At 43.4% G+C, this 25,351-nt stretch overlaps 4 protein-coding genes across 4 annotated transcripts; 3 read left to right on the plus strand and 1 right to left on the minus strand.

Moving 5' to 3' along the window:
* The first annotated feature begins 6,496 nt into the window (after positions 1–6,496).
* LOC115122563 (olfactory receptor 2AT4) lies at positions 6,497–7,526 on the plus strand. The gene has a single exon (XM_029651774.2). It carries the CDS (start codon positions 6,512–6,514, stop codon positions 7,481–7,483), a length of 972 nt encoding a protein of 323 aa, XP_029507634.1. The 5' UTR covers positions 6,497–6,511; the 3' UTR covers positions 7,484–7,526.
* An 11,723-nt stretch (positions 7,527–19,249) lies between these two features.
* LOC135575025 (olfactory receptor 2AT4-like) lies at positions 19,250–20,256 on the plus strand. The gene has a single exon (XM_065027150.1). It carries the CDS (start codon positions 19,260–19,262, stop codon positions 20,232–20,234), a length of 975 nt encoding a protein of 324 aa, XP_064883222.1. The 5' UTR covers positions 19,250–19,259; the 3' UTR covers positions 20,235–20,256.
* Positions 20,257–21,340: 1,084 nt separating this feature from the next.
* Positions 21,341–22,542, plus strand: LOC115119269 (olfactory receptor 2AT4). The gene has a single exon (XM_029648039.2). It carries the CDS (start codon positions 21,494–21,496, stop codon positions 22,502–22,504), a length of 1,011 nt encoding a protein of 336 aa, XP_029503899.2. The 5' UTR covers positions 21,341–21,493; the 3' UTR covers positions 22,505–22,542.
* A 1,091-nt stretch (positions 22,543–23,633) lies between these two features.
* On the minus strand, positions 23,634–23,729 carry LOC115122560 (sarcolipin). The gene has a single exon (XM_065027151.1). The coding sequence runs from the start codon at positions 23,727–23,729 to the stop codon at positions 23,634–23,636; it is 96 nt and encodes a 31-aa protein (XP_064883223.1).
* Positions 23,730–25,351: the final 1,622 nt, after the last annotated feature.

Genomic DNA, 25,351 nt, shown 5'->3' on the forward strand with positions numbered 1-25,351 from the left:
GGTCTGTTTACATTTCGGAACATCACATCTCAGAACAGTCGCTGGGGATGTAACCTACTGTATCAATTTATTAATACTGAAACCCCTCTGGGGTCGTTTAACAGGCTGCTGCTTCCTTTTCTTCCTAGGGGATTTATAAGTGGTTTACTAATATCATTAGACAAGCTGGGCTTAGGGATTGCATAATATATTTTCCCATTGACCCTTAGCAATCCCCTGGCACTGCACTGTCTGTGAAAGGGTGACTACACTAATGCATGACCTCAACTTGTCCAAACCTACTCACAGAGTATGAACGGTTGAGAGAGAGAAGGGAGATCAAGGGAATGAAATATCAAAAAGGTTGCAGCCAAAGACATAATCAATTAACAACCTAAATTATTGACACCCTTGATAAAGATGAGCAAAACGTACTTTGTGTACTCAGCCTTTTACTATAATGTTTCATGAGATTGAGGAACACATTGGGAGGTGACCTTTCCTCCTTACAGAATCTTTCCAGATCCTTGACATCCTTTGAAAAGGCGGGCCGAACAGGCCCCCATTAACATCAACGGGGCTGTAGTGGAGCAGGTCGAGAGTTTCAGGTTCCTTGGTGTCCACTGTTCCAGTGGTCTTAAACTTCTTAATTGTTCCCCTAATAGTGTTAAGCGGTATATTTGGTTTTTCAGGTGTTGTTTTTGTATCCATTGCCTGATTTATGAAAGTCAACAACCATTTGTCTCTTTATGTTTGTGAGTTTGTTGCTTTTCCCAGTGGTGATGGATGACAGATGGATTTGACATGCTTTATCTCGTTTTTATACCCCAGTGAAACAGCAATCCCTGAAAGGCCAAAATACAGTCACTTCAAACTGAGATTTACAGTAGAACAGACTGTTTGATTTTATTTAAAAGAATGGTTAGGGTTGCCAGTCATTTTGACACCAATCAGATTTGTTTTATTACTTGTTAAAGAACAACTGTGTTAGTATAAAATAATATAATAAAAAAATGTTTGCATACAATGTAGCTTAGTATTTGTATTATTTATTTTAGAGATAATTGTTTGCTCATATTTAACAAGGGTGCCAATAATTTTGGTGGTGACTGTATAAAGTGGAGGAGGAAGGAATGTCTCCTCAGGACTAGGTCCTATCTTGAGATCTGTGCATGGAATTCACCATTGTCATCAATGCAATACTTACAGTATGAGAGAGATTGGGTTATCATATTAGGGATTTGGCCCTCAATGATGGCAGTTTACCTATGAAAGGACCACAGGGTCCAATTCAAGCAATTACAGACCAATGAAAACTACAGGGCTGGTCACTCAAAATATGTCAGTCTTTATGTGCCTTATAGGCCTTTGAGCCAATCAGCATGTATGCATGCTTTCGTGTGCAGTTTTTACACCTATTTTTGGATTCCAATAGGCAGTAGTTGTCTAATAAGAATCATGACGTGTCATGACGTATATATATATATATTTGTGATAATAAAAAAGTTATAAAACTGTACTGGGTTTATATATGAAATTATCATCATATACAGGTCAGAGGTCACAGGACTAATATATGCAAATAACAGGGTTGGGGTGTGTAGCGTATAGCTGGATGTAGGTTATGGTTGGTGACTTGGGGAATACAGGCCTAAGTAGGTAAAAGGGCTGAGATAGGCAAGTAACAGGGATGAAGTGTATTGGCAAAGGAACAAGTAACAAATAGGGTATTTAGGTCTAGGATATGGGTGAATTGGTACTTGACTGTATCAACAGGGTATTGGCATATGGGTTTTAGGGTTAGGACATGGGGGTGACAGGCCTTGGGTGAGGGGGTAATTGGGTTTATGATTGTGGGTAAGTGGGCTGAGGTATACAGATATTGGGGCTGAGGAATGGGGGTTTAATTTTATTATAGGCAGAGCATTGTATGTTTCCATCGGTCACAATTGCAACTTGAATAAAACATACTTTTTGACTTTTTAATTGAAATATCAAATCAAATTTATTGGTCACATACACGTGGATAGCAGATGTTAATGTGAGTGTAGCGAATTGCTTGTGCTTCTAGTTCTGACAGTGCAGTTGTTACGGTCGTCCTCCTCTTCATCTGAAGAGGAGAGGCGAGAAGGATCGGAGGACCAAAATGCGGCGTGGTATGTGTTCATGATGAATATTTAATAAAAGAAAGCACTGAACACTGAATACCAACTATACAAAAACAATAAACAAATAACGACCGTGAAGCTATAAATGAGACCTGTGCTGACACAAGCAGCTAACATAGACAATCACCTACAAACAAACAGTGCACCCAGGCTACCTAAGTATGATTCTCAATCAGAGACAACTAATGACACCTGCCTTTGATTGAGAACCATACTAGGCAGAAACATACAAATCCCCAAATCATAGAAAAACAAACAGACTGCCCACCCAAACTCACGCCCTGACCATACTAAATAAATACAAAACAAAGGAAATAAAGGTGCGGACTCCGGCCGCAAAACCTTAACCTATAGGGGAGGGTCTGGGTGGGCGTCTGTCCGCGGTGGCGGCTCTGGCGCGGGACATGGACCCCACTTCACCATAGCCTTAGTCCGCCTCATTGTCCGCCTCCGTGGCTTCCGAACCACGGCAACCCTTCTAAATGACCCCACTGGACAGAGGGGCAGCTCGGGACAGAAGGGCAGCTCGGGACAGACGGGCAGCTCGGGACAGACGGGCAGCTCGGGACAGACGGGCAGCTCGGGACAGACGGGCAGCTCGGGACAGAGGGGCAGCTCGGGACAGAGGGGCAGCTCAGGAATGAGGGGTAGCTCAGGAATGAGGGGTAGCTCAGGAATGAGGGGTAGCTCAGGCCTGAGCGGTAGCTTAGGACTGAGAGGTAGATCAGGACTGAGAGGTAACTCAGGACTGAGAGGTAACTCAGGACTGAGAGATAGCTCAGGCTGGTTGATGGCTCTGGCAGGTCCTCGCTGACAGACGGCTCTGGCGGCTCCAGGCTGACAGACGGCTCTGGCGGATCCTGGCTGACTGGCGGCTCTGGCGGATCCTGGCTGACTGGCGGCTCTGGAAGATCCTGGCTGACTGGCGGCTCTGGAAGATCCTGGCTGACTGGCGGCTCTGGAAGATCCTGGCTGACTTGCGGCTCTGGACAGACGGGAGACTCTGGCGGCTCTGGACAGACGGGAGACTCTGGCGGCTCTGGACAGACGGGAGACTCTGGCGGCTCTGGACAGACGGGAGACTCTGGCGGCTCTGGACAGACCGGAGACTCTGGCGGCTCTGGACAGACCGGAGACTCTGGCGGCTCTGGACAGACCGGAGACTCTGGCGGCTCTGGACAGACCGGAGACTCTGGCGGCTCTGGACAGACCGGAGACTCTGGCGGCTCTGGACAGACCGGAGACTCTGGCGGCTCTGGACAGACCGGAGACTCTGGCGGCTCTGGACAGACCGGAGACTCTGGCGGCTCTGGACAGACCGGAGACTCTGGCGGCTCTGGGCAGACGGGCAGCTCAGGCGACGCTGGGCAGACGGGCAGCTCCGGCAACTCTGGAGAGGAAGGCTCTGGCAGCGCTGGACTGACGAGCTCTGGCGCCTCTGGAATGAGGGGCTCTGGCGGCTCTGGACTGAGGGGCTCTGGCGCCTCTGGACTGAGGGGCTCTGGTGCCTCTGGACTGAGTGGCGCTGGCGCCTCTGGACTGAGGGGCTCTGGTGCCTCTGGACTGAGGGGCTCTGGCGCCTCTGGACTGAGGAGCTCTGGCGCCTCTGGACTGAGGAGCTCTGGCACCTCTGGACTGAGGGGCGGAAACTCTGGGAGCGCCGGACAGGCGGGAGCACCTGTGTTGATGGAACGGAGAGACAGCCTGGTGCGGGGTGCCAGCACTAGTGGTACCGGGCTGGGGACACGCACCTCAGGGCGAATGCCTTGCATCCTATGCCAAATCAACTGCTCTCTTTCTTCACACTCCCCCAATTATATTAACACCTCCTCGAGTGTCTCCTCATCTCCCATCCGTTCACTCTCCTCCATTCTGTCCAGTAACTCCTCGACCCTCTCAGACTCAGCCCTCAGCTTCGCCGATAGCTCCGATAACATCCAAAATGTCTTGGGGCTGCCTCTCGGGCTTCCAGCCGCTCTGCCGTGCTAGCTCCTCATAATGCCGCCTCTCTGCTTTCGCTGCCTCCAGCTTGGCTTTGGGGCGGCAATATTCCCCTGGCTCTGCCCAGGGTCCTTTACCGTCAAGGATCTCCTCCCAAGTCCATTTCTCCAAATAGTGCAGCCTCTCCCACTGCTGCTGATGCTGCTGCTGCTTTTGCTGCTGTTGCTCCTGCTGCACCTGTCGCTTCTCCTGCTGCTGCTGTTGCTGCCGTTGCCTCTGTTTACCACGCCGCTTGGTCCTTGGTTGGTGGGTGATTCTGTAATGGTTTTCTTCTGGTGAAAGAGAGGCGGACCAAAATGCGGCGTGGTTAGTTTTGTACATCTTTAATAAAGATGAAAATACAACAATCTACAAAACAAGAAAAGTGAAAAAAACGAAACAGTCCTATCTGGTGCCACAAACACAAAGACAGGAACAATCACCCACAAGAGACGTAAAGAATATGGCTTCCTAAATATGGTTCCCAATCAGAGACAACGATAAACACCTGCCTCTGATTGAGAACCACTCTAGGCAACCATAGACTTACCTAGAGTACTACTCTAACCACAATCCCATTACTACAAACAACCCCAGACAAAACAAACCACATAAATCCCCATGTCACACCCTGGCCTAACCAAAATAATAACGAAAACACAGAATACTAAGGCTAGGGCGTGACAGTACGCCGAGGAACTTAAAACTATAAACTATATGGATTACATGTTAGGGTTAATCATGGCATATGATTTCCATCGTGGCATGTCTGGGAACAAATGGGTTAAGAAAGCTAACAACAGAAAAATAATATGTTTTTATTTATTAAGATAGGTAACTATATATGTGTACGTAAACTACCTTGCTTTTTAAATTGATAAGTATGATGAAATAAAAATGCGTCTTTGAATAGTCTCTATTTGTGTAGATATTTTGCATCATTACATCATGATTTAAATAATAAACTCAGCAAAAAAAGAAACATTCTCTCACTGTCAACTGCGTTTATTTTCAGCAAACTTAACATGTATAAATATTTGTATGAACATAAGATTCAACAACTGAGACATAAACTGAAGAAGTTCCACAGACATGTGACTAACATAAATTGAATAATGTGTCCCTGAATAAAGAGGGGGTCAAAATCAAAAGTAACAGTCAGTACCTGGTGTGGCCACCAGCTGCATTAAGTACTGCAGTGCATCTCCTCGTCATGGACTGCACCAGATTTGCCAGTTCTTGCTGTCAGATGTTACCCCAATCTTCCACCAAGACACCTGCAAGTTCCCAGACATTTCTGGAAGGAAATGGCCCTAGCCCTCACCCTCCGATCCAACAGGTCCCAGGGGTACTCAATGGGATTGAAATCCGGGATCTTCACTAGCCATGGCAGAACACTGACATTCCTGTCTTGCAGGAAATCCCGCACAGAACGAGCAGTATGGCTGGTGGCATTGTCATGCTGGAGGGTCATGTCAGGATGAGCCTGCAGGAAGGATAACACAAGAGGGAGGAGGATGTCTTCCCAGTAACGCACAGCATTGAGATTGCCTGCAATGACAGTCCAATGATGCTGTGACACACCGCCCCAGACCATGACGGACCCTCCACCCTACAATGAAGATCTGTTGAGTTATTTGGATTTTTACAAATTATCTTCGAAAGACAGGGTCCTGAAAAAGTTTATTTTTTTGCTGAGTTTACATGACAAAGAAAAAGAGAAAAACACTCAGAAACACCTTGAGGGAAATGACCTTAGGGAGTAAGGTCAGGTGCAGAATTATGTCACGGGGTGTCAATAGGTTATTATAAATTGGACACGGCAAGTGTCCGTGTCAGACATCAGACTTGGGTAAGCCCTGATTTACTACTATGCAGATCTGGAGTTACATGGCATGTCTTGATAACTCACTTCATGCATCTTCTTAATGTGTTTTCTGAATTTATGAACGAGATGGAATATGTTCTCTAATCTTTAGATGAAAGGCTTATTGAAGGGCTTATTGTGAGGTGCAGCTTTTGTATTGACATGCCACAAATTGGGCGATGCAGTCGAAAGTATTGAAAAAATATTTATGCAAAATTCATTACTTTTGTAATATTCTTTACAAGGCCTAATATCTTGATAGTCATATGTAGTGGGAAATGTAATGTGATCAATAATTTTATATCACTTGTAATATCAATAAGATGCTAATTAAGGATCGGACCCTTTTTTTTAAATTTCCTTTAAAATTACATAACCCAATCTAACTGCTTGTGGCTCAGGACCTGAAGCAAGGATATGCATATTCTTGATACCATTTGAAAGGAGGTTTGTGAAAATGGGGATTCAATAATGAATGAATCCTTTATTTCCGCAGGTTGTCTAAGAGACCATCATCATGTCAGCTGGGAATCACAGCTTTGTGACAGAGTTTGTCATCGTTGGGTTCCCTGGACTTCAGCCAGAGTTCTACGGTCTTGCCTCAACTGTATTATTCTTGGTGTATTTTTGCACTGCAGTAGGAAATGTTGTTATTCTTGTATTGTTCGCAACAGACCGGGATCTCCACAAACCCATGTATTTTGTTATTTTACATCTGGTTGTTTCTGATATTCTCTTCAGCACCACCACATTACCAAAGATTATTGCCAGGTATTGGTTTCAAGCAGGGGCCATTTCATTCACAGGTTGTTTTGTCCAGATGTACTTAGTGCACTATTTTGGAACTGTAAATTCATATATTCTATTTATAATGGCTTTAGACCGATATGTTTCAATCTGTTTTCCACTCAGATATCCAATGATTATCAAAAACTCCACTATTCATATTCTCAGTACCACTGCTTGGATTGTTGCGAAAGCCGGCCCATTGATGATGGTAATTAGGGCCTATCCTCTTCCTTACTGTGACTCAAACAAAATCATGCAGTGCTACTGTGATCATATCGCTATAACAACGCTTGCATGCACTGATAGGGTTCCTTATAGTTTTCCTGCTTTTATCTTTGCCATGCTGGCATTACTGGGACCTCTTGCTTTCATTATATTCTCATATTGCTCTATTATTGTGGCAGTTGTTCAGATTGCGAGCCCCCAAGGCCGCCTCAAAACCCTTTCTACCTGCAGTGGTCAGCTGATCATCATTGCCCTGTATTATCTCCCCAGGTGTTTTATTTATCTGGCCAGTAATATCGGCATTAGATTCAGCACTGATTTACGTATTGTTGTTATCATGTTGTATAGCCTGCTCCCTCCCATGATCAATCCACTGATTTACAGTTTCAAAACCAAATATATAAAACAGAGCTTGATGAAAAGATTCAAAAAATCTACTGATCCACAGAAGGAGAGTGTCCCTGCTGTATCTTGATATATGTAACACAACTACTCAAACTACTTTTGCAATTATTTGAATTCATCCAATTCCTTATGGTGTACATATGCTTAATTATTGAGTATTCTTTATAAAAACAAAATGTAGTAAAACAAAAATGTATTTCTCTATTTTTACCACGTATTTTGTATTTAGCATTGTTGACTCAACACTGAATTGCTTAGTAAAAGTGTTCATTTGAAAGTTGGTTAACACATCAGCTAACATCACTAAACAATGCCAATGTCATTTATAAAGCTACAATCTGCTGTTGGTAGATGTTTTGGGACGTGTAAATGAATAATACATTCTAAACACGTCTCCATTAATGTGGATGCTACCATGGTTACGGATAGTCCTGAGTGAATGGTGAATAATGACGAGTGAAAGTGTTACAGATGGACAAATATCATACCCACCAAAAATACTAACCTCCCCTGTTATTGGGCTCAAAACAAGCAGAAACACAACCAAAACAAACAGCAAATGCATCCAACAAGTTTGTAGATTCACACGCTCGATGTAATCATTGCATGCTGGGAATATGAGACCAAATACTAAAACTTTTGACGACTTGAATAAACATATTTGTGAATTTGTCCCAATACTTTTGGTCCCCTCGAATGGGGGGACTATGTACAACAAGTGCTTTCATTTCTAAACGGTTCCCCCCATTTGTATGAAAATACCCTCAAGTTAAAGCTGACAGTCTGCACTTTAACCTCATAGTCATTGTGTTGTTTCAAATACAAAAGTGCTGGAGTTAAGAGCCAAAACAACAACAAAATTGTCACTCTCCGAATTAATTTGGGGCTCACTGTAACGTGGATTAAAAAACAAGAGCTGGAGAACACCCAGAAAAATGTGTTTGTGTGGAAGTGCCGACTAATGGCGAATAAACTATAAACTATCAAAATAAAGAAAGTCGCACACTCCATGTATAAACTCCCAGCAATTGAATGGGTATTTACCAACGTTTCAGCATCACTGTGCCAATTTAATGGGTATTTACCAACGTTTCAGCATCACTGTGCCAATTGAATGGGTATTTACCAACGTTTCAGCATCACTGTGCCAATTTAATGGGTATTTACCAACGTTTCAGCATCACTGTGCCAATTTAATGGGTATTTACCAACGTTTCAGCATCACTGTGCCAATTTAATGGGTATTTACCAACGTTTCAGCATCACTGTGCCAATTTAATGGGTATTTACCAACGTTTCGGCATCACTGTGCCAATTGAATGGGTATTTACCAACGTTTCGGCATCACTGTGCCAATTTAATGGGTATTTACCAACGTTTCGGCATCACTGTGCCAATTTAATGGGTATTTACCAACGTTTCGGCATCACTGTGCCAATTGAATGGGTATTTACCAACGTTTCGGCATCACTGTGCCAATTGAATGGGTATTTACCAACGTTTCAGCATCACTGTGCCAATTGAATGGGTATTTACCAACGTTTCGGCATCACTGTGCCAATTGAATGGGTATTTACCAACGTTTCGGCATCACTGTGCCAATTGAATGGGTATTTACCAACGTTTCGGCATCACTGTGCCTTCCTCAGGGTGTTGAATACTTTTGGCGCTCACTGTAACCTATACATTCCTCATGAGTGTCACGTTCTGACCATAGTTCTGTTATTTTATTCTTTGTTTTAGTATGGTTAGGGCGTGAGTCGGGGTGGGCAGTCTATGTTTGTTTTTCTATGTTGGTTTTTGTGTTCGGCCTAGTATGGTTCTCAATCAGAGGCAGGTGTCGCTAGTTGTCTCTGATTGAGAATCATACTTAGGTAGCCTGGGTTCCACTTTTGGTTGGTGGGTGTTTGTTTCCGTGTGAGTCTTTAGACCACACGGTACTGTTTAGGTGTTCGTTTTGGTCACATTGTTTATTGTTTTGTATTTCAGTGTTCAGTTAGTTTAGAATAAATCATCATGAACACTTACCACGCTGCGCTTTGGTCCGATCCTTCTTCCACCTCTGAATGCGGTTACAATGAGATTAGTTCAGCTGTTTGACCCATTTAGAACCCAAAATAAGATTGTTTACCAACGTTGGAGTAAAACAATGTAAATGTAAGCAAACACTGCAAGCCTTAAAACATAGTTACAACTCAAATGTTGAACGCATTAAACAAGTCACAACTAGGCTGAATCAAACAGGTTATGTGGCAACAATTGTATAAATACCAACAGAATTTGTTCCTTTGATATGGTGGGATGTTTTTGTTGGTAAAATGAACTAGGTAACACATTGCAGTGGAAATGCCTTTTTGTACAAATAGTGATATAATAATATGGAAGTAAACTTGGAGTCACGTGATGATATGGTGTGTGGTCCTCCCACTACGACTCGGGAAACCATGCCATTTATTAGACTACAGATTAAATAAGTTGTGATGAACTTCACAGGGTGGTGAAAGTGCACCTGATGATCTTGATGTTCCATTCCAATAAATATCAAGGGTCTTTTTCTTGTGACATGATGATGGATGGTTGGCTGCCATTGGACACATAAAAACAATAACGCTCATATCCATGATAATCGAATGTAGGTAGCCTATACACACTGTATCTGCAGGTTTTTGGCTACAGCACACATGCCAAGACTAGAGTGGACACATTTGCTATAGTATATAACGCAACAGCTTCTGTGACAAAACCATCAGAAGAGTTGAAAATGCGAAGGAAACTAATTTAACTTGTGTTTTTCATTGGGAGCATGGGAATTTAACCACAAACCTTATTTTATATGCACTTCTTCATCACGCACAGACTTGTATCCACAATAAGTGAGTTTGATGGGAACACATCTCTGGTGGATATCTATCTCATATTGGATTGAAACCTAGTATTCCTTGCATCCATGGCTATGTCTATGAATTTGAAAGTGGTTACATTTCTACAGGCCTATCCCTCAGCTTTTTACCAAAACCGAGGCGGGGTGATCTCTTTGACATTGTTTCTACAAAGGATTCTAGCTATAAGGTGATTTCTAATAAGGATACCAGAATAGCACAATATCAACATTACTCTTTATTGTTGTTGCAGTGCCATAATGTGCCATAATTGTATCTGAAGCAAAGGTTGTATGTACACTATGATTGAACTCCGGCCTTTAAGTAAAACATGCACGCAACATTAGGCCAATTCCATTTCTCCCTCTAGCTCCTTGCCTAAGTGTGCACTTGTTCACTCCCTCATGGACCGTCAAAGAAAGGACAAGTTTGGGTAATATGGTAGAGGATCTCCTTTCATAGAGACATAAGGGACTGTAACATACTCTGTTTTATGGAAGCATGGCTCTCTCCAGATATATTGTCCCCATCCATATAACCAGCGGGGTTCTCATATAGCCAGCGGGGTGCGATAACAGGAAGAAATAACTCTCCGGGAAAAACAGATGTGGATGGGTATGTCCCATGATTAACAACTCACGGTGTGGATGTGGTAACGTACAGGAACTCAAATAATGTTGTTCTCTAGAATATCTTAGCAAATATCGACTGCATTACCTCCAGAGAGAATCAGATCATGCCTCCATCCTGCACCTCTCCGCCTATAGGCAGAAACTTAATCAGGAAACTCCTGTGGTAAGGAGTGTTCAACATTGGTGTGACCAATCGGAATCTTTTCTTCAAGACTGTTATGATCACGCAGACAGGGAAATGTTCCGGGTCACCTCTATGAAGAGTATCGACGTGTACACTAACTCAGTGACTGGGCTGATTAGGAAGTGCAAAGAAGATGTTTATTGATTAGATTAGATCTTATCCAAACCAAAAACAGTGGATAGATGGCAGATTTCACACAAAACTGAAAGGGTAAACCACCGCATTTAATGACAGCAAGGCCACGGCAAGGTCATGAACTTGTACAAACAGACCAGCTTTGACCTCCGTAAGGCAATAGAAGAGACAAAACGACAAGTGGACTCGCAATTCAATGGCTCAATCAAGAGACGCATGTGGCAGGGACTCCAGACAATCCCGGTTTATAAAAGGACAAACTAAACACCTTCGCCGCTCATGGAAAACAACATCCAGCCACTGACGTGGGCCCCCGTCACTCAAGAGGACTGTGTCCACCCAATCTCTGTGTCCAATGTAAGTCATTCAAGCGTGTTAACCTTCACAAGGTGTCATGGTTCCACCTGTCACCAGAGGGCGGCAGAGACAGTCCTAGAGACGGTAATGACACTCAGGTGTGTCCAATTTAATCATTATGATTTTCCTGTTAAGAGAGGTGTGTTTTCTGTTTACCGTGTGTTGTTTCCATTTACATTACATTTGCAGAAGCTCTTTGAACTGTTTCACCTTATGACATCCAGTGGACATCCAGTGGAACAGTTTCCTGAGTGAGTTTTCGAGTGTACTGTGATCCTGCAGCTAATGTGTCTCAGTAAAGTATTATGTTTATCCTTAAACACTGATTCCTCATCTGGTCTCTTCTCTGCAGCTGGGTCCAACCTCAGCACGTCACAGAAAACTTCTGCCTCAACATGGACCCATCAGAGATCAGCCAGATCCAGAATGCTATAACCCAAGAAGGAGCACTGCAGGGGCGGCAGCAAGAACAACTTCCCAAATATTAGAGACCCTCCGGGCACTTACCGATTCCCTCCAACCACGGCCAAACCCTAACTCAGGAGTAGCCAATGCCCAAGTCTCATCGCCCAGTGCAACAGGCATCGCCTGAAACGGTAACCCAAGATCCCGCCCCTCGAACGTTGTGGCAGCCACACGGGAGGAGGCAAGGGGTCCCTAACTCAGTGCTCTCTGGTGCAACGGCGGTGTTGGAACAGCGTCATGCAACTCTATATTATCCTTCACTGCCGAGCTGCAAAGAGTCTTCAACCACCACCTTCAACCACCCAGTCTCCGCCGAGAAGCAGCTAGCCGATTGTTCTCCCTCCCCCAAGAGGCTAGACCAGTGGCTGACTTCACTATTGAGTTCCGAACCCTCGCCGCCAAAGGTGGGTGGAAAACTGAGGCACTGGTCATCGCTTTCCACCTAACTCCAAGGATGAACTGGCCGCTCGGGAGCTGAGAGAGGACCTCGAGTCCCTGATAAAGCTGGCCATCAGGATGGACAACCGCATCCAAAACGTGTGAGACAGCGCCTTTTTGACACCACTCCCGTATCCCAGTTTCCGGAGCACCCCAAGCCCCCTGAGCCCAACTTTGAGGAGCCTAGGCAGCTGGAACACACACGTCTGTGCCCACAGGAATGTGACAGGTGCATGCGTGGCGGCTGCTGCCTCTACTGCACCGGTCTCGGCCATCTCCGTTCTACATGCCCAGAGTTGACAGGAAATGCAGGGGCTCACCAGGACCCTGACCAGCTGTTCTGTTACACCCCAGCTACCCAGTCACCGTCTGACACTACCCGCAAACCTCCATTGGGACAACCATCAGCACCACATTTAAACCTTCGTGGACTCCAGGGCCGTGGTTAATTTCATTGACCAAGACTTCACCAGAGAATTAAAAATCCTCTGTGTGAAATGTCCCATCCCTCTGCGGATTCAAGCTCACGATGGACGCACCATCGGCTCTGGCCAGGTGGAATATCAGACCCTGCCCATTCTACTACAGGTTGGGGTGAACCACTCAGAGACCCTTAGTTTTCTTTTGATCACTGCTCCCGAGAAGTCTCAAGTCCTGAGACGCCTCCTGCAGAGTCAACTATATGTCAAGAAGTGTACCACATATCCCAAGTGTGAGTTCCACATATCATAAGTTTCCTTCCTGAATCACATTATTTCTACCGCAGGCATCCAGGTGGACCCCGTAAAGGTTGAGGCGGTCGCCGACTGGCCCCGTCCCATGTTACAGATGTTTTATACACAACTTTGGTGCGGTGGCAGTACCTCTCATGGTACTAACCCGCAAGTCCCAGACCCATTTTTGTTGGACTGCTGAGGCTGACAGGGCATTCATGGAGCTCAGGGGACGTTTCACCTCTGGACCCATCCTCGTTCATCCTGATCCTACTAGTCCCTTTGTGGTGACACCAGAGCAGGGGCGGTCCTTTCACAGCAGAACGAGGAGGACAAGAAACTGCACCCATGTGAATTTCTCTCCAAGCAGTTCACGCCAGCAGAACGCAACTATGATATAGGCAACCAAGAGCTCATGGCAGTTAAGTGGTACCTTGAGGGGTGGAGACAGTGGTTGGAGGGGGCACCTCATCCTTTTGTGATCTGGACGGACCATAAGAACTTGGTCTCCATTCGAGAAGCCAAGAGCTTAAACGCTCGCCATGCGAGGTGGGCTCTATTTTTTAACAGGTTCGTTTTCACACTAGCCTATCGCCCGGGATCCAAGAATCAGAAATCAGACGCCCTGTCCCGCCAACACGATGTCTCTAACGAGGAGAGGGTTCTCTGATCCCATCATCCTCAGCTCCCGCATTGTGGCCCCAGTGATATGGAGTATTGAGAGCATGGTTCGACAAGCCCAGACCCGAGAACCTGACCCCAGCGGGAGACCCACTAATAGACTTTATGTTCTGCGATCAGCCTGTTCCCAAGTACTACAATGTGGACACTCCTCTAAATTGTCTGGGCACCCAGAGGTTAATCAGACACTGGAATTCCTGAGGAGGAAATTCTGGTGGCCCAACATGTTTGAGGATATGAGATCCTTTGTTGCGGCCTGTTCCACCTGTGCCCAAAGTACGTCCTCACAACAACGACTGTCTGGGTTGCTCCAACCTCTACCTATCCCCAGTCGGACCTGGTCCCACCTGTCTGTAGACTTTTATTATTGTTCTCCTGTCTTATATGGTGTCCTGTGTGATAAGTATACCTCTACCTCTCTCTCTCTCTCCCCCTTCTCAGAGGACCTTGAGCCCTAGGACCATGCCTCAGGACTACCTGGCCTGACAACGTATGGTTGTCCCTGTCCCCAGTCCACCTGATTGGATCAGCAGCACAGTTTCCTCTCTAGATTTCTTCCTAGGTTCCTGTCTTTCTATGGAGTTTTTCCTAGCCACCGCGCTTCTACATCTGCATTGCTTGCTCTTTGGGGTGTTACGTTCCCCTGCAAGAAAACCCAAAATGTTGCTCAAACAGAAGGGGAAACTAACAAATGGCATGGGGTTTTAGGAAGGTTTCTGAAGGACACTCATGGGGGTGTCCACTGGAACCTAAAAGACAACCCACTACATTTTCCCACTAAGAGGCAAATAAAAGAAAAACCCAAACTTAGGAAAGAAGCAAAACAAAGTCAGATAAAGGATTGTTTGTCTATACCCACCATTCACATAAACATATATTCATTTTCCCGACTCTGGTCCGGAAGCTAGGTTCCTACAATTCTATCCATTTTGTCATGGGATTTTGTACTGTGTATTTAAATACTGTATTCTCGACATAACACATTCCAATACTTCTAGTACTGGACATTGCATTTCAGTTTCACTGTTTATACACACCGCATATTCTTTTATATGCTGGATTCTTGACATAGCTCACTCAAATATATGCACTGCTGTACATATCATTCTTAGTATATCTACTGCAGCACAGATCATTCTTAGTAAACTCAGCAAAAAAAGAAATGTCCTCTCACTGTCAACCTCGTTAATTTTCAGCAAACTTAACATGTGTAAATATTTGTATGAACATAACAAAGACACAAACTGAACAAGTTCCACAGACATGTGACTAACAAAAATGGAATAATCTGTCCTTGAACAAAGGGGGGGAAATCAAAGTAACAGTCAGTATCTGGTGTGGCCACCAGCTGCATTAATAACTGCAGCGCATCTCCTCCTCATGGACTGCACCAGATTTGCCAGTTCTTGCTGTCAGATGTTACCCCACTCTTCCACCAAGGCACCTGCAAGTTCCCAGACATTTCTGGGGGGAATGGCCCTAGCCCTCACCCTCCGATCCAACAGGTCCCAGATGTGCTCAATGGGTTTGAGATCCGGGCTATTCGCTGGCCATGGCAGAACACGGGCATTCCTGTCTTGCAGTAAATCGTGCACAGAACGAGCAGTATGACTGGTGGCATTGTCATGCTGGAGGGTCATGTCAGGATGAGCCTGCAAGAAGGGTACCACATGAGGGAGGAGGATGTCTTCCCAGTAACGCACAGCGTTGAGATTCCCTGCATTGACAACAAGCTCAGTCCGATGATGCTGTGACACACCGCCCCAGACCATGACGGACCCTCCACCTCCAAATCGATCCCGCTCCAGAGTACAGGCCTCGGTTTATCGTCGAAGATCTTCCTTCGATGATAAACACGAATCCGACCATCACCCCTGGTGAGACAAAACCACGACGTGTCAGTGAAGAGCACTTTTTGCCAGTCCTGTCTGGTCCAGCGACGGTGGGTTTGTGGCCATTGGAGACGTTGTTGCCGGTGATGTCTGGTGAGGACCTGCTTTACAAAAGGCCAACAAGCCCTCAGTCCAGCCTCTCTCAGTCTTTTGCGGACAGTCTGTGCACTGATGGAGGGATTGTGCATTCCTGGTGTAACTCAGGCAGTTGTTGTTGCCATCCTGTACCTGTCCCGCAGGTGTGATGTTCGGATGTACCGATCCTGTGCAGGTGTTGTTACACGTGGTCTGCCGCTGCGAGGACGATCAGCTGTCCCTCCTGTCTCCCTGTAGCGCTGTCTTAGGTGTCTCACAGTACGGATATTGCAATGTATTTCCCTGGCCACATCTGCAGTCCTTATGCCTCCTTGCAGCATGCCTAAGGCACGTTCACGCAGATGAGCAGGGGCCCTTGGCATCTTTCTTTTGGTGTTTTTCAGAGTCAGTACACAGGCCTCTTTAGTATCCTAAGTTTTCATAACTGTGACCTTAATAATTGCCTACCGTCTGTAAGCTGTTAGTGTCTCAACGACCGTTCCACAGGTGCATGATCATTATTGTTTATGGTTCATTGAACAAGCATGGGAAACAGTGTTTAAGCCCTTTACAATGAAGATCTGTCTAGTTATTTGGAGTTTTACGATTTATCTTTGAAAGACAGAGTCCTGAAAAAGGGACGTTTCCTTTTTTGCTGAGTTTATATCTACTGCTGTACATATCATTCTACTGCTGTACATATCATTCTACTGCTGTACATATCATTCTACTGCTGTACATATCATTCTACTGCTGTACATATCATTCTACTGCTGTACATATCATTCTACTCCTGTACATATCATTCTACTGCTGTACATATCATTCTACTGCTGTACATATCATTCTACTGCTGTACATATCATTCTACTGCTGTACATATCATTCTACTGCTGTACATATCATTCTACTGCTGTACATATCATTCTACTGCTGTACATATCATTCTTAGTATATCTTGTGTATATTCATCCGGTGTATGAACTGTATGTATAAATTGTATTTGGGTTACGGTTACAGTGCTGTTTGGGTTGTTAATTGGATTACTGTTAGAGTTATTTGGGTTGTTAATTGGATTACTGTTTCAATGCTATAGAGCTTATCAATTTGATTACTGTTAGAGCTATTTGGGTTGTTAATTGCATTACTGTTACAGTGCTATATAGGTTGTTAACCAGAAACCGTGGATGGATGGCGGCATTCGCACAAAACTGAAAGCACGATCCACCGCATTTAACCATGGAAAGAGGACTGGGAATATGGCAGAATATAAACAATGTAGTTATTCCCTCCGCAAGGCAATCAAACAAGCAAAATGTTGGTATAGGGACAAAGTGGAGTTGCAATTCAACGGCTCAGACATGAGACGTATGTGGCAGGGTCTACAGGAGATCACGGACTACAAAAGGAAAACCAGCCACGTCACGGACACCAACTTAACACATTTGCCCGCTTTGAGTGTAGTACAGTGCCACTGTTGCCACCCGCTAACAAGGACTGCAGCCCCCCCCCCCTCCTTCTCCATGGCCGACATGAGTAAGACATTTAAACATGTTAATCCTCGCAAGGCTGATGGTCCAGATGGCATCCCTGGTCTCGTCCTCAGAGCATGGGTAGACCAGCTGGCTGGTGTGTTTACGGACATATTCAATCAGTCCCTATCCAAGTCTGCTGTCCCCACATGCTTCAAGATGGCCACCATTAAACCCAAAGAGGTCATCACCATGTTGGTCTCCCATAGCAGCTAGCTAGCTTTATGAGACAGATTAAGATATTAAGATAGCCAACTAACTAGCTTTTATCATTAAGTATGATGAAATAAAAACATGTCCTATTTTGCATCATTACATCATGATTGAAATAAATAACGACAAACAAGAGAAAACCCCTCATAAACACCTTGAGGGAAATGACCTTAGGGAGTAAGGTCAGGTGCAGAATTATGTCACGGGGTGTCAATAGGTTATTATAAATTGGACACGGCAAGTGTCCGTGTCAGACATCAGACTTGGGTAAGCCCTGATTTACTACTATGCAGATCTGGAGTTACATGGCATGTCTTGATAACTCACTTTATGCATCTTCTTAATGTGTTTTCTGAATTTATGAACGAGATGGAATATGTTCTCTAATCTTTAGATGATAACATTGGATAACTTCACTTCATGACAAAAGACTCCATTGAAAGATTTATTGTGAGATGCAGCTTTTGTATTGACATGCCACACATTGGGCAAAAATAGGTTGCTGAATAATGGTTATTCATTATTTTAGTATTATTCTTTAAATGTCTTCATATCTTGACAGTAATATGTAGTGGGACATACACTGAGTATACCAAACATTAGGAACACCTTCCTATTACTGAGTTGCACCCCCCTTTTGCCCTCAGAACATTCTCAATTCGTCGGGGCATGGACTCTAAAAGGTCTCGAAAGTGTTCCACAGGGATGCTGGCCCATGTTGACGGCAATGCTTCCTACAGTTGCGTCAAATTGGCTGGATGTCCTTTGGGTGGTGGACCATTCTTCATACACACGGGAAACTGCTGAGTGTGAAAAACCCAGCAGCGTTGCAGTTCTTGACACAAACCGCTGCACCTGGCACCTTCTGCCATACCCTGTTCCAAGGCACTTAAATATTTTGTCTTGCCCATTCACCCTCTGAATGGCACACATACACAATACATTTCTCAATTGTCTCAAGGCTTACAATCCTTCTTTAACCTGTCTCCTGCCTTCATTTACACTGATTGAAGAGGATTTAACAAGTGTCATCAATAAGGGATCATAGCCTCCACCTGGATTCACCTGGTCAGTCTGTCATGGAAAGAGCAAGTGTTCTTAGTATTTTGTATACTCAGTGTATAACATGATGAAAAATGTCATATCACTTGTAATATCAATACAATAATGCAACGTTAAAACATACCGGTATGCTAGAAGAGATATGTACATTAACCTATAGTGATACATGTTGCATTAACATCCTATTAATGTACTTTTCACTGTAAAACGTTTAGCGTCAACAACAAAAATATTTTACTCCGTTGATATAAAATGTATGAAAATGTATGAACTTATAATGTAATACAACCAATTGTGCTACCTAGTTTTTGCCTAGTTTTGTTAATTCAACTTGATTTCCTGAGTTGACATACTGTACATTAAAGATGAAAGGCAGCCTGGTAACTTAAGTTAGGTAAAATCAAATTGAGTTGACAAAACTAGGCAAAATAAAATGAGTTACAACTTCATACAATATAACATTTTAAGTCATGAGGGTAACTCACATACTTTACGATGAAATAGATAACATTTCCATTTAGATTTCAATGAAGGATTCAATAATGAATGAATCCTTTATTTCCGCAGGTTGTCTAAGAGACCATCATCATGTCAGCTGGGAATCACAGCTTTGTGACAGAGTTTGTCATCGTTGGGTTCCCTGGACTTCAGCCAGAGTTCTACGGTCTTGCCTCAACTGTATTATTCTTGGTGTATTTTTGCACTGCAGTAGGAAATGTTGTTATTCTTGTATTGTTCGCAACAGACCGGGATCTCCACAAACCCATGTATTTTGTTATTTTACATCTGGTTGTTTCTGATATTCTCTTTAGCACCACCACATTACCAAAGATTATTGCCAGGTATTGGTTTCAAGCAGGGGCCATTTCATTCACAGGTTGTTTTGTCCAGATGTACTTAGTGCACTATTTTGGAACTGTAAATTCATATATTCTATTTATAATGGCTTTAGACCGATATGTTTCAATCTGTTTTCCGCTCAGATATCCAATGATTATCAAAAACTCCACTATTCATATTCTCAGTACCACTGCTTGGATTGTTGCGAAAGCCTGCCCATTGATGATGGTAATTAGGGCCTATCCTCTTCCTTACTGTGACTCAAACAAAATCATGCAGTGCTACTGTGATCATATCGCTATAACAACGCTTGCATGCACTGATAGGGTTCCTTATAGTTTTCCTGCTTTTATCTTTGCCATGCTGGCATTACTGGGACCTCTTGCTTTTATTATATTCTCATATTGCTCTATTATTGTGGCAGTTGTTCAGATTGCGAGCCCCCAAGGCCGCCTCAAAACCCTTTCTACCTGCAGTGGTCAGCTGATCATCATTGCCCTGTATTATCTCCCCAGGTGTTTTATTTATCTGGCCAGTAATATCGGCATTAGATTCAGCACTGATTTACGTATTGTTATTATCATGTTGTATAGCCTGCTCCCTCCCATGATCAATCCACTGATATACTGTTTCAAGACAAAACATATAAAAACAAGCCTTATGAAAAGATTCAAGAAGTCAATTGCTCCACAGAAAGATCATGTATTTGCTATAAGCCAATGATTAAAGTTGATTTTTAATCAGAGATTGAGTTCTGTTATTATGTTTGGAAATACTTGTCCCTACAACAATATTAACTGAGTACCAAATCCTGACCTCAATGCCAAAATGGACATAACGCTGTGTAACAGTAGCGAACACCTTGTTAGATTGACACAGATATAGCATTTAGTGTTAATTGTTGTACGAAGAACATTATGTATTTTGTTATTTTAAATCGGGTTGTTTCTGATATTCATATTACCAAAGATTATTGCCAGGTATAGCCGACGATTACGTTTGTTTTGAATCAGAGGATTTTTTATTATGTTCAGAATTCCCTACAACAATAGAAACTGAGTACCAAATCCTACCTTCAAATCCAAAACTGACATACAAGGAAGGCCTTGATTCTGTTTAACCTGCTCAGTAGGGAACACATTTCATTAGAGTGACACAGACACAGCATGTTGGGTTTATTGTTGTAGAAAGAGTATTGCGTTAGCTCACTGGGTAGTTCTTCCCCTTGTGGCTTTGCCATCTCCAGAACTTGTCAACGTCATCATAAATTATTCAGTCACTTAGTAGATAAATTGTGAGCATAAAGATCTTTGGTGAAGAGCTTCTCAGGAAGTGTCTTCGTTTTCACATTTTAGTTTACTGTAATCGAGGTAAGGACATTTCTCTAACATAATGTATTTGATTTTTGGTGTATCAAACTGAGAACATGGATGATGAGTGATAAAGGTACTTCGTTTCTCATTTGATTTGCCAACACCTTATTTGAATGTCTGCTTTTAAACTTCTTACACATATTATTGCTTTGTTTGTTTCCTCCTACATTTAGTAAATCCATGCATAAGGCCTGTTGTTCATGATTAGTATAGCTTTAAAGGTCCTGGTTAAACATTATGTAAGTCAATACATTCGCATGTAATTAATCATATCAATGAACAAATTATACATGATCATTTTCAAAGGTTTACTGATGGTTATTTACAAAGTAAAAAATATACATATATATTATGATTGTTGGCATTGTAAAACATTTCTGTCTGTGAGCTTAAATAATTATTGGTAAATGCACAATGGGCCAAATCCCAACATGAAATCTGCAATCATAACATTTCTTTGTTAAAATCTTCTTCTCACAATATGCATGATTTACATGAAAGTCACATATGCATATGTCAATTTAGGATTTGACACTGCAGTATCATGAGCAATGTTACATTTGATTTGACAAAAACCTGATAAAAACTTTTAGGTTGCAATGATGGATAATGTACTATAACATAAATGTTCATTACTTTCCAGTGTTGGTTCTAAGAGAACACATCACCATGTCAGTGAGGAATCACAGCTTTGTGACAGCGTTTGTCATCGTTGGGTTCCCTGGACTTCAGCCAGAGTTCTACGGTCTTGCCTCAACTGTATTATTCCTCGTTTATTGCTGCATTTTAATAGGAAATGTTGTTGTTATTATCTTGTTCGCAACTCATAACGTTCTCCATAAACCCATGTATTTTATCATTTTGAATCTGGTTGTGTCTGACGTGCTATTCAGCACCACCACTTTACCAAAGATTATTGCCAGATATTGGTTTCAGGCAGGAGCAATTTCTTTCTTTGGTTGTTTTTTGCAAATGTACTTAGTTCACTATTTTGGATCTGTAACTAGCCTTCTCCTATTGATAATGGCTTTAGACCGATACGTGTCAATCTGTTTCCCGCTCAGATACCCAATGATTATCAACAACTCCACTATTCATATACTCAATGCCACTGCGTGGGTGCTTGCACATCTTCCCTCTCTTTCAATGGTAATTAGGGCCTATCCTCTTCCTTACTGTGACTCAAACAAAATCATGCAGTGCTACTGTGATCATATCGCTATAACAACGCTTGCATGCACTGATAGGGTTCCTTATAGTTTTCCTGCTTTTGTTGTAGCAATGGTGGTATTACTGGGACCTCTTGCTTTCATTATATTCTCATATTGCTCTATTATTGTGGCAGTTGTTCAGATTGCGAGCCCCCAAGGCCGCCTCAAAACCCTTTCTACCTGCAGTGGTCAGCTGATCATCATTGCCCTGTATTATCTCCCCAGGTGTTTTATTTATCTGGCCAGTAATATCGGCATTAGATTCAGCACTGATTTACGTATTGTTGTTATCATGTTGTATAGCCTGCTCCCTCCCATGATCAATCCACTGATATACTGTCTAAGAACTGATGAAATAAAACAGATAATGATCAAGCGATTTAGACGAATACAAGTGCACGTTCAATAAGAGTGCATAGGACTAATAAATTATTTTTTGTTCAATCAAATAAAAATACTATACTGTATATTTGTACATGTGTGCTTTATAAGTGTTTTATTGCTGATTTCCATGGCCTAACTGAGTATAAAGACAAGGGGTTTAGCTTCCAAAACAAACAGCTTGTTTGTTATTGTTTCATCATCACACAATCAACAGGTAGTCCAGGTGAAGTTCTCTACACTCTTAGAAAAAAGGTGCTGTCTAGAACCTAAAATAATTATTTGACTATCCCCATAGGATTATTCTTTGAAGAACCTTTGAGTTCTTTGAGTTCCATGTAGGACCCTTTCCACAGAGGGTTCTAAACGGACTCCAAAATGGTTCTACGTGGAACCCAAAAGAGTTCTATCTGGAACCAAAAAGGGGTTCTCCTACATTTTCAAAAATGTAGGTAGGGTGTGTGCTCTGCTTACTTTCATGATTTGGGTGCACATGTATTATTTAAAACATAATGTTAGATGCATCAAACAAGAGAATACATTTTGGGTACAATAACAGTTATTTTTATTGTAGAGCGTGTAAACAGAATGCTTGCCAACTCATCTCTAACACTACAGTCCCTCTAAGAGGCAGGAGTGAGGAACTGCATGTCTTTCTTAGCAGACAGCTGAAGCAGTGAAGCTATATCTATACCTTTCAATTTCTTGTATTCACTTCATTTCTCAGGGACCATGTGCAACTGCTATGTTTCAGAGTTAAGATAATATAAGATGTATTGTATTTTGTTGTCTGTTCGCTATATTGTCCGTTCGCTATGTTGTCCGTTAATGGAAATGTGTCTTTATGCTCACACCCCAAACCCCTGAGACAAACACAGACGAGGGACTGGAAGCAATAGGTCAGACGCATGGATCAGCCGCAGAGAAATTGTAGGGGGTCAAGTGCCTCGCTCAAGGACACAACAGCAGGCAATGGCATCTAGGATGATGCCAGCAACCCGGGCTGCTGGCCCACTTCTCTAACCACTAGGCTTCCTGTCGCCCAGTAAGCTCTCAAGATTGTTTGCAACTGCAGTAACTGGATTGAAATGTACCACCCAGTTCCTCCCATTTCTCAGCCCTTCATCTCTCTCCCCCTGTATCTGTCCCCTGGTGGTTCAGGCCTGGTAGGTCTTGACTAGGATCCACATGAGCAGCACAGTGATCAAGACTACTGTGAAGTTCAGAAACAGCTCCTGCACAGACTGGTCCATTCTGCCCTGAGAGGTGCGGCAGCAGAGGAGAAGAAGAATGGGAATGTGTGGAGACAGGAAGGATGAGGGTCCTCACACCTTGCTTGGGAGGGCAGGTCACTCTGTCAGGGAGGCAAAAGTCTCTGAAGGTGTAATCTGAAAGGGACGGAAGATGTTGACCTTGAATTTTCTGGTGACAAATTAAATCTGTATCCCAAAACAACACCTTACTCCAGGGACAGACTGGAACCAGATAAAAGACCTGGGCATTTACGCCCATTCTATCTCGAGGCCCCCATTATTAACTGAATAATGATCATTTTGTGCCAAACTTAGTGTTTAGACAAGCCCACTAGGCTTAAGGTGAACCAGCCCATTTGACATTTTTGCCAGAATTGCCCTATGACCAGTCTGTCCCTACCTTGCTCCTTCTTCTAGCCCCTACCCTTTCTGTAGTAGGTTGGCATTTATTGTCAGGAATCTTGCCCCGAAGGCAGCTCTGCACAATGGTCACTAGCTGGCATAGGCACAAAGTCATAACATCTGATTTGAAACCTAACCCGAACCTTACAGCCAGGTCATCCGTGATACAAGTCAGTATTCGACATCCATCCATGTTGTCTGAGGACAACGGGAGATGTCATCCACTAGGGGCAACAGTGAGCGCTGTTACCTTCAAGTTGGTTTCGGTTTTGCTCTGGTGTTGTAGATGGGGGATGGCAAATGGGTGTAAGGATCTGCCTCTAATTCCAAAGGTTGCAAGTTTGAATCCTGCAGTAGAAAGCTGTTTTTGATGTAAAAAAAAAAAAAAAGTAAGCCTAACTTTAATCATTTGGAGTTAATGCCTAAATTTAACCCTAACTGAAAACACTTGGAGTTAATGTCCAAACTTAACCTTTATCACTTTGAAATGTGAAATTTGGAACAACTTTGAAATGTGATGTTTGAGAAACATGGATGAAGATCTAATTCTGACATGAGACTGTGGGAGCTAGATTAACAATAACACTAACCTCAACAACACAGCTAACCCTATTGTCTAACCCTAACCTGAAGTTAAGTCCAAAATGTTGACTTCGCATCTGGCCCATGTAGTGGAAATCATTCAGTTCTGCCTCCAAGGCAAGATTCAAGATTCCTTTCTGTATTTTCAGATGCAGAGAAGAGTAAGTAACTTGACAGACACTTCCATATCTGTGTGGTGTGGGGGCTGTGCTTTGGCAAAGTGGGTGGGGTTATATCCTTCCTGTTTGGCCCTGTCCGGGGGTGTCCTCGGATGGGGCCACAGTGTCTCCTGACCCCTCCTGTCTCAGCCTCCAGTATTTATGCTGCATTAGTTTATGTGTCGGGGGGCTAGGGTCAGTTTGTTATATCTGGAGTACTTCTCCTGTCCTATTCGGTGTCCTGTGTGAATCTAAGTGTGCGTTCTCTAATTCTCTCCTTCTCTCTTTCTTTCTCTCTCTCGGAGGACCTGAGCCCTAGGACCATGCCCCAGGACTACCTGACATGATGACTCCTTGCTGTCCCCAGTCCACCTGGCCATGCTGCTGCTCCAGTTTCAACTGGCCTGGGCCCTAGGACCATGTCCCAGGACTACCTGACATGATGACTCCTTGCAGTCCCCAGTCCACCTGGCCATGCTG

The sequence above is a fragment of the Oncorhynchus nerka genome, linkage group LG14 (genome assembly GCF_034236695.1).
Source record: "Oncorhynchus nerka isolate Pitt River linkage group LG14, Oner_Uvic_2.0, whole genome shotgun sequence".
In the NCBI taxonomy this organism is placed as follows: Eukaryota; Metazoa; Chordata; class Actinopteri; order Salmoniformes; family Salmonidae; genus Oncorhynchus; species Oncorhynchus nerka.